Genomic DNA, 19,275 nt, shown 5'->3' with positions numbered 1-19,275 from the left:
TAGCTAACTACTGTAGCTAGCTAGTTAGGTAATGTTTTTAAATGTACCAACACTTAAAAGTCGTCCAAGTTATGGTGTGTGCCATAACTAAAATTCTGTTGAAATTCCATTTAATGGTTATTTTAAATCAGAACTTATTTTTATAGCTTGCTACCGCAGTTGCTTGCTACCAATAGAGGCCTAACAACCAACCTTGCTGGAGAAATCTATTCCGTGATCCCCGGCCTCGCCGTTGAACGTCTCGCCGTCTTCAATGCTCTCTGCCCCGTCATCATCCCCACATCCCCGGCTTGACGGAGCAAACATACAAGCAGGAACCAAAGATTCTGTGGTCGGTATTGATGCTGGATTTAAACCGGGTTCCGTAGCCGTCATCGATGCCATCTTGCAAATGGAAATTAAACAGTAAAAATAAAACTACAAATCAATCTTTAAATCATGCAGCTTTGAGAAGCAAATATGAGCTGATGCAACAAATCAGCTTCTTGTCAAACCCGCTAGCTTAGTAGCTAGCTAAACACCAACAACGCCAGATGCGAACACCGAGACCGAACTACAAATGTGTAAACATTGTTGTTATTAATATTATTATTATTATTATTATTATTACAGGCTAACTACATAGTGAATAACAGAGCTACGTTAATTGACAACAATATACGGGTAATGCGCGTTTCAGTGTTTATGGTTTGAAATAAAAACAGGTTAGCGAGCATGTGCAGTTCATCTAGGCACACCTCTTAATACATTATTCAGCAGCCTCATTGGCCTGTCGTTTGGGTCAGTGACTTTATACCCACGTGTCACTGACATCCAATCCGTGCCATTTCCCGCTCACTGAATACGCGCGTTTAGCTACCAATCAGTTGTTGATTATTTACGTAAGCGTTTATGTGAACGTATCTAGTGACGATTACAAACGAAAAAGACGCTTAAATTCAGGTTTTCATAGATGGATGTATGAGACACTATATAGAGTCCCTCCATGACAACCTCTTAGTGTTACAGCTCTATGGAAACATTTTTAGCTACTGGTAGAGATGGAGCAAACTTTGTGCTCAGCATTACTGGAACAGGATACTGCACACGCCTTTATGTTATAAAGGAAGTGGATTTTCATCAGTTTTTTTGTACACCTTAACTAATAGTGTAACCACAGCAGATCTATTACATACAATTGCACTAATGTCCTGTTGTAAGTGAAACTTCAAAATTGGTGCAATTACCCTAAGATATAAAGTCTGATCTTTAATCTGTATTGATGGTCACTGTACCTATCCAGCTGCCCATCCAGCATTATGGCCCTCTATGCCCACAGAGAAGGCTTATATTCTAAAAAATAATACTTCAAAAGTCATCGGTTCTAATTTTATTTTATCTTCATAATTTGAAAATCAACATCTAAACAAATACAAATGTAAGCAAACAAATCCTTCAAAATCCTATTCGGTTTGTGCATGGTTAAATGAAAGATCTTGTCTTCCTATCAGAATTCTGCTGCCTCTGCTGTTGCTGGAAAGAATGTTGGAGATTGGTGATCAAGCTAAAAAGGTACAGAGGGCCAAACACAGACTGTATATACATAGACAGTATTTATGAATGGTATGAATGCATGATGATGTGATTATTTGTATAGAGGATTCCCATTTTGCATAAGAAATTATGCCTAATTGTTGTTGGTTTTGGTGATAACTCTCACCCTGTCTGTTCTCTTTGCTTGTTGCACTGCTAAGGATGGACTAGCGTGTTCATTTTTGTTTCTGAGCTGGAACTGTGTTATGAAACTTTTGCAGTACTTTAGGAGATAACACAGTAAACTAGGCTGGTAGTTTTTTGCTTTTGTTATAAACAGAGACAATACAGCTCAGAGGGCCAATAGTCATGGGTTGCTACTGCCATACAGTGCTATGCCACAACACATGCTTCATGAGATTGCCCAGAAAATACTAGTTAGATGACTACTTGTATTTTCAGTCTGTTGTCAGGACAAACCCCTAGACACACTGTACAAATGTCTAAGACTCAGAGCACAGCTCACATAGATCTTTCTGTGAAAGTTTGAAAATGGCCTTGATGAAATACAGACTGAAAGACTGAAACAGATTTATTAGTATATACAGTAAAACAGTGACATTGCTGGTTCTCACTTTAAGTAGTAACACTCTCTAGAGCTCAGCCAGCTTTAATAAAGGGAAGTGTGATCAAGCATGGCCTGTGAGGTGTAGGTGAATATAAAGGTATATTATTCCCATGAGTCTCATCCTCATTCATCTGAGTAATAGAAATGGTAACTTAAAACCTCAAGTGACATCTGGTGATACACACACCTTTAAACTCTCACCACTAAAGTCATACCCTTAAAGTGTTTTTAAGGACTCAGTATTACACATGATACAAAGTACAGACAGCTACAAATGTGCTGCCTACAAATATTTCACCATTTTGCTTAGGCAAAATGTTTACATGGAATTATGCAGTGTATTTTTAAGAGTCCATCAGAATATGTCTGATACATTTAACAAGTCCAACTTTTTTTTGTTATCACTAATTTGAATTAAACATGCTAATGTTCATATACCCTCATAGGTATTAGCACCAATTATTACTTTGTAATTGGTCAGAGAAAATGTTTTCAGGGCACTCTTAGGTTTTATTCTGGATACATATTTCTGAAAAAAAAAATCAGCCTTTTTAAACAAGCCATGAACCATGTTGCACTGTGTAATGTGTGCGTAATATGGGTAGAACGTTGGCGCAGTTCTTAGAGGTTATTACAGACCTATTACAGACTTATAGGTTAATACAAACTGATAATATGATCACATTAAGAATGACCTTTATTTTTATATCAGTGATCATTTACAGTTGTCTGTAACATATTCAAACATAACATTCCTAACATATTCAAAGTTAGTGATATTTAACTATTGTGTTACAAATTATGCGTTACAAATGATGGAAGGGTGAAGAGTTTCAATAATCTGATGGGACATAGGTCATGTCAACCATGATCTAGATAAACCTAAACCCAAACCTGCTCTTTCTCAGTTTAAAGCCAAGCTTACCAAAAAGCATGCCCAGAAGTAGACAGGCTGTTCTAATCAAGCCAATGTTGATGAAACAGCATGAAAAAGATGCTGCCAGCTCATTATCCATCAGTATATGTAACTCACAGGTTTTGCTAAGGCTCAGCACTGTAACTAGCTGCTGATTTCACCCAAGACTGGCCCAGCACTGATCCTCTGAGTGATTCCTGTGTCAGCATTGGGAGCAGCAGGCTTACGAGCAGATTTGGTGTTAAATAAAAAAAAAAAGATTCCGGAGTCCTAGAGTCATTCTCGGACACAAAGGGGTTACAGAGGTAACATTCCTTTCTTCATTTGCCCCAGCAGAGTTGCCTCCTCCAGGGAAAGGAAGTTGAATCCATAACTACTCCTCCACTATTATAATTTAGAAAACTGTCCATTAAGTACTGTCAGACATATTGCAATATGTTGCATCATTTATAACCTAGATATGTCAGTCAGTCAGTGGAACCTGAACATGCATTTGCTTAAGGTAGTTTATAGCATGATTAAAGGAGCACTTGACACTCCACCATTAGTGATGAAGAATGCAGCTATGGTTGCATGACCTTTGCTTGGTTCAATATTATATTGGCATGTGCAGAGGAGTGATCCTTTGGCTCCTATTCACAATCACTCTTTGAAAATCCTTGTTAGGGAGGCAGTCCATTCCGAAGTCCTCACTCTAAGGCAACTCATTTTAAGAGGCTGAAAGCAGAGTATTCACGAAGCACTGAAGATGACTAACTTAAGTTGTCTATTGAACTAGACGAACTATAGTATTTGCATACCCATTTGCATACCCATAGAGTAGATTAGCATGAGGTTCCTAAAACGTAATGCTAAAGTTTACCTAAGTAAAACTCCGTTCCTTTGAAATCTTAAAAGGAGCTTGGTGTGCAGGAAATGGACCCTATATATATATATATATATATATATATATATATATATATATATATATATATATATATATATATATATTATAATGTCAATAAACTATGTTCTGTCACAAAAATGATAGGGAGAAGTTTGCAGAGTGCTATATTTGCTGACTTAGAAATCTGACAAAATAAAAATATCCAGAACTAATTTTGTCTCCAGATTATTATCAAAAGAAATTATCTCAACATTTAAAAATCCATTTCATCTTTGCAATGCTGAAAGACCATGCTGAGCCCTATTGACTAAAGCAGCCTGGCAGGCTGGAAGATCAGTTTAAACAAGATAAAGCAGGCCACATTAGGCTTTAATTAGAAACCAGCCTCTGTTTTCACAATCATCTTCTAATTGTTAAATGTTTTATTTTAAGAAGTGCCAGACACACTACCTCTCCATGACAAATTATTATTTGTAAAATGTTACATATTTAATTGTCTACCATTTGGCACCACCATATCACAACAGACTGAATTGGTAGAAATGGGTGAAAGCATAAGGCGTAGAATTTTGCTTTTAGTAATATATGTGGCTTGGTGAAAGATGATAAGGAATTAGTTTCACCCAAGTAAATATTCTAAATATTTAATGCAAAGTTGAACAACAAGCAATCATAAATTGATTTTATCACTTTGGGACAGCGTAGTATTTTCACGTGCCACAGCTATGCAAAGATAAAATCAGTTGGCGTGTAACGTCACTTGAATATACAAAATATACACTTGAATATACAAAATTGAACCATTGAATGAAGAGAATGAGACATGTGCCAGGACCCCAGAGGTCCAAAGACATCATTAAAACGGGAGAAATCAATCCCGTACCAATGCATGGTGGACAAGCTGCTTTATGTAGGAAAGAAGATCGCTGCGCTAGAGCAACTTCCAAGCGACAAAGAGTTGCTGAGTTATACCGCATCTAGGACCACCACATCAGTGAACATGTGCCAACGAATGGAACTCCGTTGAAATATGGAAACTAACGAAGAGGGAGTGTCCAAGGTAGATGATTGATAAGTTGATGTTATGTTATTACAAGAGTATCTATCTGTTTGTCTGTCTGTCTATCTGTCCATCTGTCTAATTGATTTCTATTCATTTTAATCAGCTCTCTGTAAAAAACAAACAGTACAAACAAGCAAACAAACAAACAAACAATAAACCTTACACTGAAGTATAAAATAAAGTTTTGGCTGTATTTTCCAGCAAAGAAAAGAGATGAGAGCCTTGAAATTTGCATAATAACTTTTGTTAATGACAGCACATTGGACTGCTTAGAGGGAAAAGGTAGCTGCCCCAAAACTTAGTTTTTAAATGACAGAAGTGGAGAACTAAAACATCTTTTCAGAGGAAATCATAGCTAATTGTACTGCCAGAGGCGGATGTGGCATACTTGTATTCTTTTGTTGTGTTCAGAACCATGAGTTGTTTGATACAATTAAGCAATATGCATAATTATTCAGTGAAATTGAAATGTTAACTTCATACATATCAGCTATAAAAATTGTGATATTAGTCAATCACTAATTGAAAATGAGATATTTGCTTGACAATTCCAGGACATTTCACTTTATTTTTCAAAATATATGACTGCCTTTTTTCCCTATCTGTATTGGATTCATTTTTTATTATTTCCAAGCCCCTCAACATCATCCACCCAACACGCACAAGTATTTTGAGGGAATGTGTTGCTGTGAAAGAATTTGCCAATGAAAACTTTTTGTTCTGTTCTGTACACAAGACTTAATACAAAAGATTCTGGAAACCACAGATAACCTGAAGAAGGAATTCAGGGCACTTCAGAATCAACTCAACCAGGTGACAGCGAACACACACGGGAAAACTCTTCTTATCTCATTTGACCAATATGGTCAAAACATGCCTATCATTTTACACATGTAGATGAGCTCTCCGGACAAAAAAATTGTCACCTTTGACTGAAATGTACCTAGTAGCATGTAATACCTCCACAAGCATAAATAACAGCAGGTGATTCGATTAGGCACGGACTGCACAGGTTTCTGGATGTAGGCGATGTCAGCCACCCTTGCATCAAAGAATTGTGCGGTTTGGCCAAATTTCGTAGATGTTTCTTACTTGTTGTTCCAGGCAGTCCCACAGATTTTGAAGAGGATTCAAATCTGGGGATTTTGTGGGCCATTCCAGATGTGTGAATGCTCCTGAATGTTCATCATGCCAATCAGTCACACTGGCAGCCCTGTGAACGTGAGAATTGTCATCTTGCAATAGAGGGATAAGAGTGTTATATTCCAGGCAAAATCTGGTTGCCCAGCAGCTCATTGTAGGTATCATGGTTCAAATTTACTGTCACCTCAAGAAAAGGACCCAATTCCACAAAATTAAGCATCTTGAAGTTACTAGCACCGTAAACACGCAAGGTGACTAATTTTTTGTCTGGGAAGTTTATGTGGATATCACATTGCACTGTTATGAGCACATAATTCGGTACATAGCACAAAACTATCATCTTATAACTTTTTCATGTGTAGATTAATCTGAATCAGTTGGATTGTAGAATCACTGATGAATCGCGGAGCAATGCTGCCACCAAGAGGATGACCTGGAGAATTCCACGGTGAGCTAAACAATTCATGTGCTGTATGCATGTGACAAATGGAGACCAAGATATCTTCTTGGCTGCTGTGAATCTTGTAGGAGATAATGACCTGTTACATTGCCACATGACAGTTTCTCTGCAGAGTTATGTTTATTCCTGAAGTAGTATCTCTTTCTCTCTCTCTCTCTCTTTTTTTTTTTTTGGTGTTGGTTTGTTTTCAAAGACTTTTTTTTTTGTGTTTGGGGGGGAGGGGATAGCGTTTGAGTAGGTGAGCGGAAGGCACGCAGTGAAAGTGGCCACAGGTGTAAATTAGAGGAGTGTAGTTTAGCAGTAGGAGATATGGTGGGGCATGATAATATTTTATCTGCGTCCAGAATTAATAGTTTGATTGTTTTGTTTCTGGATAGCATTGATAAAGTTTCGGATGTTGTAGACCATAGTGTCTATTATTAATTTATTATTAATTAATAAAGTGTTCTCCCTCTAGGTTACCCCTGCGGGTCACACTGTCTAACGTACCACCGTTTATAAAAGACGATGTCCTAGCACATGAACTGTCTTGCTTTGGCCAAGCAAGTCTCCGATTAAGAAAATTCCCCATGGATGTAAGTCACTATTATTAAAACGTGTCTTTTAGGAGGCATGCTTTTATGATTTGGGCAGATAACATGACGAATCTTAATGTCGCATTTAAATTCAAAATCGATCATTTTAATCCTATGGTCTTTGCTACAACGGAAACGATTAAGTGTTTTGGGTGCGGAGGGGGTGGTCACCTTGTACGATCGTGTCTGGAAAATGTGGACAACCCAAAGCAGAACAGAAGCGGAGATAGGCCCAGAAGGGGTTGTCGATGATAGTCAGTCTGGACGTGTTGGTTGTGTAGTAGTGGGAGTAGGTACACTGGGGTCTGAGGACGTGGACGACACACTGGCTGATTCGGTGAAGAACAGAAGCGGAGATAGGCCCAGAAGGGGTTGTCGATGATAGTCAGTCTGGACGTGTTGGATGTGTAGTAGTGGGAATAGGTACACTGGGGTCTGAGGACGTGGACGACACACTGGCTGATTCGGTGAACTCTTTTGATGACTTTCCAGTTACTAAGAGGAAGAAGGTACGTTTCAGTCAGCACAAAACACACAACGCGATGAAAGTTGTGGGAAACGGGCGAGTGATTTGACGAAGTGCCGGCTGAAAATGATTCGTTTGATGCCAACATTTCCTTGCACTCGCAACCCTGTGGTGCTCGAGGAGTGTATACGTTGAAAGTGAAAATAACTTTTTTGGAAAATACAAAACGTGCAAAAGGGGTTCGGGTGAAAGAGCACTTTCCAGATCTGGCAGATTTTATACATTCTTTTCAGTATTTGAGAAGTAATTTAGGGGAGGAAGGTTTTACTCTTCAGGAGATCTTCCTCCTAAAGAAGATGGTGACTAAGCTAAAACAGCAACGTAATGAGGAAGGTAATAAAGATTGTTTAATTTTCTGGCTCGCGGTTTTGTTTAGTGTGTTAGATTTAGTTTTCATTTTCAATATAAATGTCTGCAGTCTGGCGACAATAAATATTAATGGGGCCAGGGATGTAAAGAACACAGCCTTTTCAGTTAATTACATTTAAAGCAATTGATGTAGCTTTCATTCAAGAAATGAATGACCACAACCTGATCTTAACTCACAAATTTTACTGTCTGCCTATGCTGATGTTATTGTGACGCTTAAAACCCAAGTCGATGTTGAGAACCTACTCAGCACAGTGGAACCGTTTGGTAAAATCTCCTCTGCTAAGGTGAATTGGAGCAAAAGTGAGGCCTTGCTGGTTGCAAGCTGGTCAAATGGGACACCGTGTTTACCACAGGGGTTGAGATGGGTTAGGAAGAGTTTTAAATATTTGGGAATGTTTCTGGGGGACAGACAAACTGAGAAAAACTGGGACGGATTGTTCGAGAAATGGATACAGCCTCAATTGTCATATAAAGGACAGGTTTTGACCTGTAATAACCTGGCACAGGTTAGTGTGCTTAGACCCTTTTCCAGGTCTACTGTCCAGCATCCAGGCGGTATTAGTGGACTTTTTTGGTAGAAGTTACATTGGCTCCCTCAGAGCATGTTGTTTTTATCTAAAGAAGACGGCAGACAGGGGCTTGTACACTTTGCCAGCAGGGTTGCCACCTTTCGTCTTCAGTTTTTGCAGAGACTTCTCAGTGGCCCAGCAGCCCTGGTGTGGAGACCGTTGGCTTATGTGGTGCTTTGTACACTAGGGGGCAGGGACATGGACCTGTCCCTGTTCCTAATGGACACTAAAAGACTGCCCTCACAAACTCTGCCCCTTTTTTATTTTGGACTTTTTAAAGTCCTTAACCTGTTCAAGTTTTAGCAGCAGGGATGCTCAGCTCCTCAGTGTTGGCTCCTGAGAGAGCCTCTGTTCGGAGGAGCTCGCCTGGACATCACAAGCAGGTCGGCCCCTTCGCTGCACAGAACCCTTGAGCGCTGGACTTCGGCTCCCTGGTGGATTTGGTAACCCTAGCAGGTCCTGAGCTGGGTGATGTGGGCAGAGTAGCTGCCTACTTGAACGTAAAGTCTTTGCGTCTTGTGTCATGACTTCTAAGTAAATGTTCTAAGTAAATTGTGGCATAATGGCAACAGTTTTTCCACTGTTTTATGGAATGATCCAGGCTGATGCCCTTGTTTAGCCTCTTAGTAATGATTTTTGAATTGTTTGGTGTTTTTACACCAGTCCTCTTTATTTGTGGGTAGAAGAAAGCACAACATCAACTGTTACGACCCCTTCTAGGCTGGGAGGCCGTAACATAGGGTTTTGGAGTGTTACAGCAGTAGAAATGAGTAAAGGAATGAATAACCAGACAAAGTTGACAGAAAAGGTGTTTAAAGACAAGAAACCGGTGCAATCGCATCAGGAGTGACCAAGGCCAACACAACAAACAAAACCACACTAGAAACAAAAAGACGACTGACTAATCTAACAAAATGAAACATACAATGACTACACTGTTAGAAACAAAGATAAACCCAAACCCCAACAAAATGGCAGCCACTCCCTACCACCAGTGTGTAACTATATACAGGATACAAAAAAACAGATATCATCCGGCAATCAAACAAACAAAGGGCAAAGCAAACCATACATCATGGGGCAAATCCAAAGTCATACATATCCTAAGCCAAGCCCTTTGTCTCTTCCTCTTCCTTTTATATGGTGCTCTGCTCACCGGAAAATCTGGTGTGGATCGGGATGCTACGAGAGAGGCAGAGGCATAACCTGGAACACAGGGAAGACAAACACACAGGCGGACATAAAATCAGAGAGTAAGAGCTACACTTTAGGTTAATATTCAACTCAATTTCCCAACTGTAAAATGTTTATAATCAAAATGATAGCTACTAATGTTTTTGACTGTGTGTGAACATTCACAGAACTTGTTTGTGCATCATAATACTTGTGCTTTGTCAGGGTCTGAACATGTTTGTTAGTGTAGTAATAGAACATTCATCCATCCTGTATATCTGGATTTAACACATAGCACAAACACTTTATTATACTTTCATTATTTATAGTGTAGATTATGGTTGTAAGTGTCTAAGTTCCAGTGTAGGTGAGGTGGTCATCGAGTAGTCAGAACAACAGCAGCATCAGTGATCCAGATCAGCTGCATCGAGAGCGTGGGCACAAAGCTAACCTAAGTTAAAGGCTAGTTTCAACCAGGAACACCGTAGCAACTTACTTCAAATGAGTGAATAGTTAGTAGTTCTGGATGATGCAGTTATCTGGACCTGCCAATGTCTTGTCACATACTGAAATACTAGTGAGCCTTAATTAAGGCTTAAATTAAGGAAAGTGATTTTGCCTGTGTAAAAATGGATACCTATTATATTGAGGTGTCATTTTCACTATGATGCTAACACTAACAAACACTCACATACACACTTATGCCCCACACACTTTCATAGGTGTGCAGAAGCTGGAAGAGCAGGTGGAAAAGCTGAAGAAAGGATGGAGCAGCAGAGCAGTCCAGATAAACACATGCAGGATCAGGTAAGAGAGAGGGGAAGAAACATGTGAAATACCACTCAAATGATCACTCTTTGACAGATATCCTGATAGAGCTTTTTTATCTGCTCTGTGTCCATAGCTAGAGAGCCTCCAATCCATTCTGGAGGATATGATGACATCACCATGAGCCCCTCTTCTATGCTGGATATGAACAGGAAGGTAAGCCAGCTGTTCCAGTGCTATGAGAAACTGCATGCCATGGTCACTGGCTTCATTAAATAACAGGAAAGAGACAGGACAGAGCAAAGCTTTGGCATTGTTATGGGACGCTCCCCCGCCCCCTACAAGTCACATGGTATGGCCTGCCGCGTGCAGGGGGTTTCACCCCATTTGTAACCACGCCCTCCATAATTGCACGCACCTGCACGGGGTTTAACATCTTGTGTTTCTTTGTCTATTTAAACCTCTGTTAGTGTGTGTATTGTGCAGTCCGCACAGGCGCTGTAATCGCGTCCCCGGCCTCGGGGGACACGCGGGGGTGCACCTCTGCCCGGCTTCTGGCCATGCTCCTCCCACGAAAGGTCCTCCTGCTCCCCGCCGATCTAGGAGCGCCCCAGAGGCGGTTTGCCTCCAAGGCTTTGGGCGGACCCCTCCAGTCTTGCTGGCGAGTCAGCTGAGGGGAAGGAACTCAGGAGATCCCACTGGCTCCACCCGACCACCCTCTTTCTGGTCATCGTGGTGCCCCTCAGTCCTCTTCGGCCCAGACTCAACAGCCCCAGCCCCCCCCCCCAAGAAATTCCTGGGGGTGTTCCCCTCCACCTCCGGAGAAGACACGGCCAGTGATCGCGGTCCTCTCCCCAATATCCACGGATCCAGGTGGCAGTGCAGGGAGTGTCTATGCACCTCCCACTAGGAAGTCCGTCACAGGCCGAGGGAGCTGGTGTCCTGTGGTGGTTGGTTATTCTGTAACGATGCCCGAGTGCCGCAGGGCGTGGAGCAGGACGCACAGACGCTCTCGAAGTGGTGAAACATTTAATGACACAAACATTTAGACAATTGTGGCACTCACACATAACAGTTATGGCGAACATAAAGACACTTGTGTAAACGATTAACATAGGCTAGACAGACATATACAACAGCTAGACACTAACCTGAATACAAACGTACAACTTCAGACACTAACAGGCAGACAAACAGTAACCAACGGGGAGGCACGCACTGACGGGGGTTTAAATAGACAGACGCATTTAACATGTAACCCCATACAGGTGCGTGCCTTCACGGGGGTGTGGCTAGAAACATGGGTGAACCCCTCTGCACACGGCAGGCCTTACCACGTGACTCGGGGGGAGCGTCCAATGACATTGAGGGAGTCTGCGCATCCTGCTCCATGCCCTTCGGCACTCGGGCCAGCAGAATCGTTACAGGCATAATGAGTACAGGCATGCAAACACACAAGCGTGTACACACATTATCTGTAAGATATTAACAAAATCCTTTTGGCTTTCAAAACAAATTTTGCATATTAACAATTATCTAGTGTAGCATCTTTATAAATATATATTTTTTTATGTTGAACTTCTTTATCTAAATGGGCTAACATTTTCTTTTCCGTGTGTGTGTTTCACTCTGTGTACCCCAGCCATCTGAGTTGATGAGCGATGTACAAGGTGCTATCCTGCACCTCCGGGTGGAGTTTGAGAAGCTCCACAGCACAACTAGCAATCTGATGGAGGCCCACATCCAGAAGAGCCACATCGATGTGAGTGGGGCTGTGTCACTAGAACTGAGACACAAGTGACCTGAAGAAAGCATTCAAGCTTCATTTTCCATGGTTATCCTTTGTTTGCTGCATTGTCTTTGGGAACTCCCTAAACATTCCTTTCTTTTGTAGGAGTAGGCTGTATCTAGAAAATCAGCCAATACACATAAATTAAAACTAACTGGAAAGGGTTTTAAATGGACATTAAGACCAGACTCACAGATTAAACCTTCCCCATGTACCTGTGATCCCAGTCCTAAGGCCTGTCCTGGCATCCCTCCACTGGCTCTGATTAAATTTAGGAATGTAAGATTTTATTGTGAGTTTTTAAAGCCCTGAATTGGATGGCACCATCCAATTAAGGCCTCTCGTGGTTTCAAAGCCAAACTCCATCTTACAAATGGCTGTTTACTTAATAAATGCCTATTCTTTAGTGCATTTTGGATCTTTTGTTCTGTTTCAATTTGTGACTGGAAATGACTGGGTCATGCATTTATGAGATGTTTCTGGTCTGATTTGTACATTTATTTGCCATCATTAACAGAGTTTGAGTGCTAGTAACGTTATTGATTGTGAACACTTTTTTTTTTCATGTGGATATGAGATTTGTTTATCACGAACACAGAATTTTAACATGACAGTGAAGAACCCAGATTATGATCCACTTTTCAAAATACATCCACTTCTCCATCGAGTGCTATGCAATTCCTACCAGGAGTACTATTTCACTGGAAAAGTATCCATATGCAACTCCAGGCTCAGACGTTTCAAAAACACAATGACTCTGTTGGCCTAAGGAAGTGAGAGAATACTGACACTGTCCAACAGCGTAACACTAAAACCTTATGGTTTTCAAACACAAGCTGTTCAAACACCATCTCTTCTCTTCTCTAACAGAGAGCTTATGGCAAGGTTCCACTGCATCTCCTGTGATCGCACTGCCAACATCTTTCCTGGACAATGCGACTGACTTTTTCAGTTAATAGTTCAATCTAATGTATTTCACAAGTTCAGCGAGAGTGTAGTTACACACTACTGTTTTTCTCCCTTGTGTTTCAGGATATTTGTGACAGTACCTTTAGCACCCAGGCTTCCCTCAGATCAGACAGGCCGGATCACTCAAACATCCCAGATCACTCAAACAACTGGGTCTAATCCACTTGGTGTATTTATTTACTGTTGACATCTTATTAGGTATATAGTGCTGACATCTTATGTATGAGTTTATTTTAAACATTGTAAATCATACAAAACTGCAACTTGTTATTGAACAAAACAGTAAAGTGACGTCACATTTACAGTGGAATTATTACAAGTGACATGCATTAGGTATCTTGCATTTTTACTGTGTAATAGCAGTCATTGCTTTTAGTATATTTTCTCAAAATTGCCTCTGCACAAAAATGGCTCTAAAATGTAACCAGCCCTCTGAGAGAAAAAAGTAAACCTAAACATTTGTTCTTTAATACCATCGTCTGTTCAGTGACTGGTGTGGGCTTGCGTCATGCTATGAGACAGCATTGTCGGTGTCCATTTTCAGTGTCCAGCTTTGATCTGTATTTTGTCTTGGAGGCCACTGCAAAAAAGTCTCTCACACAGGTAGGATGTGGCAAAAGGAAGGAGCATGGCCACAGCGCTCCTACCTAGTAGTGGGCCATCCTTGTCCCCTCCAATCCAAAATGCAGCCAGTGTCTTAAACTTAAGCTGCAGCCTCATAGTTGAATCAGAGGTGACAATGAACTCTTCCTCCTCTGCAGTGCTGAAGTCAGCAGGTGGTGGTGCACTGAAGGGGTCCCAGATCCAATCGTATTGTTTAGGATCCTGCACTGGAAAATACTTCCGGAAATGTTTTTGTAGGGCAGAGATGTGAATTTCATTCATGGGATCATTGTGTTCTGAAGCTTGTTGACCCTGATGAGTGATTTCAGGTTCTCAAATGAGTCTATATTTCCCTCCTTAACTGGCTGCTCCCACAACTCTAGCTTTCTTATGAATTATGTGATTTTTATTTTCTAGATGTGAAGGTGTGTGTTGGTGCCTTGCATTTGCATATTTACTTCATTGAGTTTCTGAAACATGTCACTAAGGTACACAAGGTTCATGAGGAATTTATTATTAAACTTCTGCTTGTCCACGTCTACTGTGGCAGTGAGGTCTGTTATTACCTCATTCAGCTCAGCATTCAGCTTGATGAGCACTTGCAGCCCACATCATTTCTCAGCTATTGCCTGAGCCCAACACAGTCCTCCCATTTCAGATTGGCCTCTTTCATGTATCATTGACTTTGTTCAATTCATCTGCAGGGGCTCCTGCAGTAACTTGTTTGCAGAAAAGCAGATCCTCCCTCAAATCATCGACATCAAGGTATCTGACGTACTTTATCAGTAAACAGTCTTTGCTACCGTCAGTCACTTTGACCATCTACAGAGCAAAGCGGTCGCTTTTTACTACTTTGTCATTAAGCTCCTCCTCTATGTCTTTAGGCATTTCATTAATGAACCCACAATAGTATTGTTTGACAGAGGACTTGCCTTTAGCTTGCTGGCTGTTACTTCATCAGTCATACCTAAAACCATATTGATAGCAGAGGGAAGTATTAATTCTTTGGCTATAGTGTGCAGCTTTTTACACTGAGCAACTCGGTGAGTTGAGCATTTTAAAGGCACAGATGCCACTTTAGTAAGGCAATTCTGTTGTGCATGACAGTTCATGAATTTTTTCTGAATAAATCAACTGGCTTTTCTTCGTGCTCTAGATGTGTTTTCTCCAAGTGATGTCTTAACTTCAAACTTTCAGAAGCTAGTATTTTCAGACACAACACACTGTGCCCTCTCCTCTTTACCCAGTGTTGTAATGGTGAAGCCTTGTTTGACGTATTTTTTTGTCTTTGCTGTGAGTTGAAGACTCATCCTCTGCTGCATGTTTAGCTGGGAGCCCTTTCAAAAACCTGTCCATCTTATACTAGCAGTGCTCAAACATGCCTCATTGTCCTTGCTGCACCCCCATTTTGGCAACCACTATACTAACTGTTTGTCAGACTAATTACAACATACCCCTGTGTAGTAATACCCAGTTGTTTGATTGTCCCCTAGGTCAGGCACTAACCAGGTTCACTATGAGAAGGCATGCTTACAGAGGAGTTTGGGGCAGATGCAATATATCCACAGTATGATGTGCAGACAGATAGACAGAGAAAGTGCAGAGAAAGTTCGGCTCACCTGGGATGCTAGAGCCCCCCCACGGTCAAGGATTGCGAGACATCACCCAGTCGTCTGGCATACCCATCCTGGGCTCACTGCCGAAGACTGGCCACAGTCCCCCTCAAGCAGTGAGTCAAGCCCTGGTAGCAGGGCAGGTATTGAGGCCTTGGAAAGTGGCAGGGAGTAACTCATACTAATGAAAATGTCTACCGGCCCTTTTCACTGCTTTCATGTGTTCAGTATCATACTTATTGTGATTGTTTCCCTTATTTGAAAACCTCTGATGTTTTTATAATACAGCCAGTTGCACCAGATGCTGATAAGATCTGTAATCTATAACTTTGTAATGAAACAAAAGCAGAAATGTAGCCCTGCAAGTGGATGAATTTGCAGTAGCACTGGTAAATCACCAGTGCAAATCCTTTTTTAATCTAGGTTTCATTTGACTTTGATCTGGAAATACGCTGCCCATTAGCAAGTTTAACACAAGTGATCAAGATTTGTCTAGATTCACCATGTGGACTTAAATGTGGGGCCTGAGCTTCATAACACAGTCAGTACTGACATTTTATTTGGACTTAATAGATCGCCTGAAGACTGGTAAGCCCTGGTCTCTCCCCTCCACTATATGTCCCCCTGGGGAATTCAGTGGAGAGGGTTCTGTGGAGGGGATAATATTACAGAGCCAACTGTACTTCAAGTACCTCATCTGCCCTGATCCTCCTGACTGTCTTAAGGTTTGCTTTTTGTGCCAGTATTTAGAAGGAAAGGACATTCTTGGGGCTCAGAGAGAAGAGGAGATAAGGATGTTAGAGGGATTTTTTTAAATGTTAAGGGCTAGATTTTCAGGATCAAGACCCCAAAAATCATCTAGAAGCACTGACCAGTTCAGTCCCGATCCCGAGCCCGTTCCCGGCACAAGAGGTGCCACCTGGCCTGATCCTGTTCGAATCCCTGGTGCGAGAGACACCGCCCGGCCCGATCCTATTCCGGTCCCCAGCACGAGAGACGCCGCCCGGCCTCCTCTCGCTACCAAAGAGGTCTCTCAACCTGTTCCTGTGTCCTATGTTAAGACTGTAGGTGCGCCCCCGGACCTCGCTGCTGTGCTGCTGACCAGCACAGCCATGCCTCCGGACACGTCGCTGGTCCCTCCACCAGCCGTCGCGGTTGTGCCCGCGGACCCGCCAGTGACTGCTACACCTCTGGACCCGCTGCCGTTGAACGCCGCAGGCGTTGTCACTAGCTGCCGCCACACCTTTGGTTCTGCTGGACTCACCACTGAACGTCACTGTGCCGGCCTGGGAAAGGCACCAAGTCTGCCTTTCCTTCTCTCTCTTGAGAGACCTTCTTTGGTGCTGGCTCCTAGCCCACTTTGTACGGTGCCGGTGCCAGGCTTTGCCATACCATGGTGGCCTGGGGTCCGTCATTGGTATGGGGGTTCTGTAATGGTAGGCTACCCACACATCAAGTGGTATGGCCCGCCACGTGTTGAAGTTGTCTCTGTTCTGTTAACTGTTCTCTCTGTGACTGCCCCCTTATTTGTAACCATGCCCCCTTGTTATCATACACTTGCACCTTGTTACACGTCATTTATGTATGCATTTAAACTCCTGTGTTTGTAGCGTCAGTTGTCAGTCATTGTTCATGTATATGTTTGTGTTCATTGTTCACTGATCTTGTAAACTGTTTATGTTCCTACTCGTGCTTGTGTTTCTGTACCTGTTTATCGTTTATTGTTGATATCACGCTGCACTGGTTTGTTGTGTGAGTGCCATTTACCATTTATTGTTAATTTTTCGTCTTGTGTAAGTAAACGTCTGTTTATGTCAAGATATGTTGCTGCATCATGTTCCTTGTGGCACTTGGGCTGTCACAAACTTCTGATCTGTGTCCTCTCTTTTAGCCAATGGAAGCCAGAGAAGACAGAGATGAATCGATGCAGTATCAGTATAGCTGTGTTAAAGCTATACTGCACTAAACTGGACTGTGTACAGTGTTGTGTGGTGTTATATCTGCAAATGTGTATGTGGTTGTTCTTGATCTGTCTGTCTATCCCTATGCCTCTTCCAGGTTGGTTCCAAGATTTGCTCACACTCTCCTGTGTTCTCTGTGACTCATGGTTCACTTTCTACCTTGTTGGTTTGGCTGCTGTGTGTCTGTGTGTTTTTATTTATATATATAAAATCTCCAGAAAAAAAATGAGACCACTCCCATTTTTTTCTTAAATCAGCATCTCTACATGTACAGCAACCATTCCATTCAAGTGTTTGTTGAATTCCTTTACAGACACACCTCATTCTACTTAATGAGATGCTGAATAGGTGATCACCTTAACAAAATCATATTCTAATGAACAACAGTATAAAAACCACTGTTGCTGTCAACACTATTCTCTTCTTATAGAACCAGCTGGATGGAAAAAGCAGTACTAGGACTACCCAAAACGTAAGTGTAGTCAAAATACAGCTACAGACCATGCCAAAAGAGTTGAAAAGAAAGGTTCTTAATGAGGAAAAGAAGGGTTCAATTGTAGCTTTACTGGCAGAGGGATACAGTGAGTGTTACGTTGCTTCTATCTTGAAAATTTCAAAAATTACAGTTCATAAGAACAAAGTCAAGCTGCAAACACATGGGACAACATCTACAGACTGGCAGGGGTCGAAAAAGACTCTCTACCAACTGTGATGTCACCTCATTCGAATGTCACTTAACAACTGTAAGATGACATCAAGTGACCTACAAATAGAATAGCATGCAGCAGCTGGGCTGAATTGCACAGCAAGGATGGTTCAAAACAGGCTTCTGGAGGCAGGGCTGAAGTCATGCAAAGCTAGAAAAAAAGCCCTTCATCAATGAGAAGCAAAGAAGAGCCAGACTGAAGTTTATGAAAGACCATAAGGATTGGACCGTTGAGAACTGGAGTAAGGTCATCTTCTCTGATGAGTGCAATTTTCAGCTTTGTGCAACACCTGGTCATGTAAAGGTTAGAGACCTGGAGAGGCCTACAAGCACCCACTGTGAAATTTGCTGCAGCATCGGGGATGATCTGGGGGTGTTTCAGCAAGGCTGGAATCAGACAGATTTGTCTTTGTGAAAGACACATGAATCAGGCCACTTGCAAAACTTGTGCTGGAAGAAAACTTGCTTCCTTTTGCTCTGACAATGTTCATCAAGTCTGATGATTGTTTTTTCAACAGGACAATGCTCCATGTTGCACAGCCAGGTCAATCAAAGTGTGGATGAGGGGCCACCATATCAAGACCCTATCATGGCCAACCCAATCTCCAGACCTGAAACCCATTGAAAACCTCTGGAATGTGATCAAGAGGAAGATGGATGGTCACAAGCCATGAAACAAAGCTGAGCTCCTGGAATTTCTGTGCGTAAAGTTACCCAACAGCAATGTGAAAGACTGGTGGAAAGCATGCCAAGACAGAAGAAAACTGTAAAAATCAGGGTTATTCCATCAAATATTGATTTCTTGACTCATCCCAAGCTGAAATATTAGTACTGTATTGTTTCTAACTGAATATGAGCTTGTATTCTTTGCATTATTTGTGGTCTATGCCACATATGAAACCTCTTTAGACACAAGTCCTTGTCTTCCATATTTACTAGCCAGCCCCACTGACACAGTGCTCAGTGCTACCAGTTCCATATGGATTTTACCTACTGCACCACCAAGCATTCCCCAACACAGCAAATACATACTTGCCTCCCCA

The 19,275-nt window shown here is 41.7% G+C and overlaps 2 protein-coding genes across 16 annotated transcripts in view; one reads left to right on the top strand and one right to left on the bottom strand.

Moving 5' to 3' along the window:
* Nucleotides 1–739, bottom strand: part of gtpbp1 (GTP binding protein 1) — a 17,239-nt gene extending 16,500 nt beyond the window's left edge. For 3 of the 4 annotated variants that reach the window (XM_035524720.2, XM_081710946.1, XM_081710945.1), the window contains exon 1: nucleotides 193–739. In XM_035524720.2, the coding sequence (XP_035380613.2) occupies nucleotides 193–384 (192 nt within the window). In that variant the 5' untranslated portion in view covers nucleotides 385–739. The remainder of the gene's footprint in view (nucleotides 1–192) is intronic. The other variant, XM_027025094.3, reaches the window with a different exon arrangement.
* Nucleotides 740–6,937: 6,198 nt separating this feature from the next.
* LOC145656980 (uncharacterized) lies at nucleotides 6,938–17,722 on the top strand. Of its 12 annotated transcripts, XM_081710935.1 has the most exons (8): nucleotides 6,938–7,692; nucleotides 9,842–9,903; nucleotides 10,546–10,630; nucleotides 10,728–10,807; nucleotides 11,062–11,611; nucleotides 11,860–12,068; nucleotides 12,234–12,353; nucleotides 16,627–17,722. In XM_081710935.1, exons 5-8 carry the CDS (start codon nucleotides 11,560–11,562, stop codon nucleotides 17,173–17,175), a joined length of 930 nt encoding a protein of 309 aa, XP_081567061.1. In that variant the 5' UTR covers nucleotides 6,938–7,692; nucleotides 9,842–9,903; nucleotides 10,546–10,630; nucleotides 10,728–10,807; nucleotides 11,062–11,559; the 3' UTR covers nucleotides 17,176–17,722. The 12 variants fall into 12 exon arrangements, 9 of the variants coding, with proteins under 9 accessions (XP_081567061.1, XP_081567063.1, XP_081567059.1 ...); XM_081710936.1 differs by having other exon boundaries at nucleotides 6,945–9,921; XM_081710934.1 differs by having other exon boundaries at nucleotides 6,947–9,903; nucleotides 11,078–11,611.
* The last annotated feature ends 1,553 nt before the right edge of the window (nucleotides 17,723–19,275 follow it).

Source organism: Electrophorus electricus, chromosome 3 (genome assembly GCF_041902795.1).
Source record: "Electrophorus electricus isolate QZ-2024a chromosome 3, ASM4190279v1, whole genome shotgun sequence".
Classification (NCBI taxonomy): Eukaryota; Metazoa; Chordata; class Actinopteri; order Gymnotiformes; family Gymnotidae; genus Electrophorus; species Electrophorus electricus.
Note: the sequence above shows the minus strand (reverse complement) of the source record. Positions and strands in the feature narration are given on the sequence as shown.

Coding starts and splice junctions, on each gene's coding strand:
- LOC145656980 (XM_081710930.1), top strand. CDS start 9,726: ATGGGGCAAATCCAAAGTCATACATATCCTAAGCCAAGCCCTTTGTCT. Junction 10,631..10,731: donor ATAAACACATGCAGGATCAG/GTAAGAGAGAGG, acceptor GTCCATAGCTAG/AGAGCCTCCAATCCATTCTG. Junction 10,808..12,233: donor TGCTGGATATGAACAGGAAG/GTAAGCCAGCTG, acceptor TGTGTACCCCAG/CCATCTGAGTTGATGAGCGA.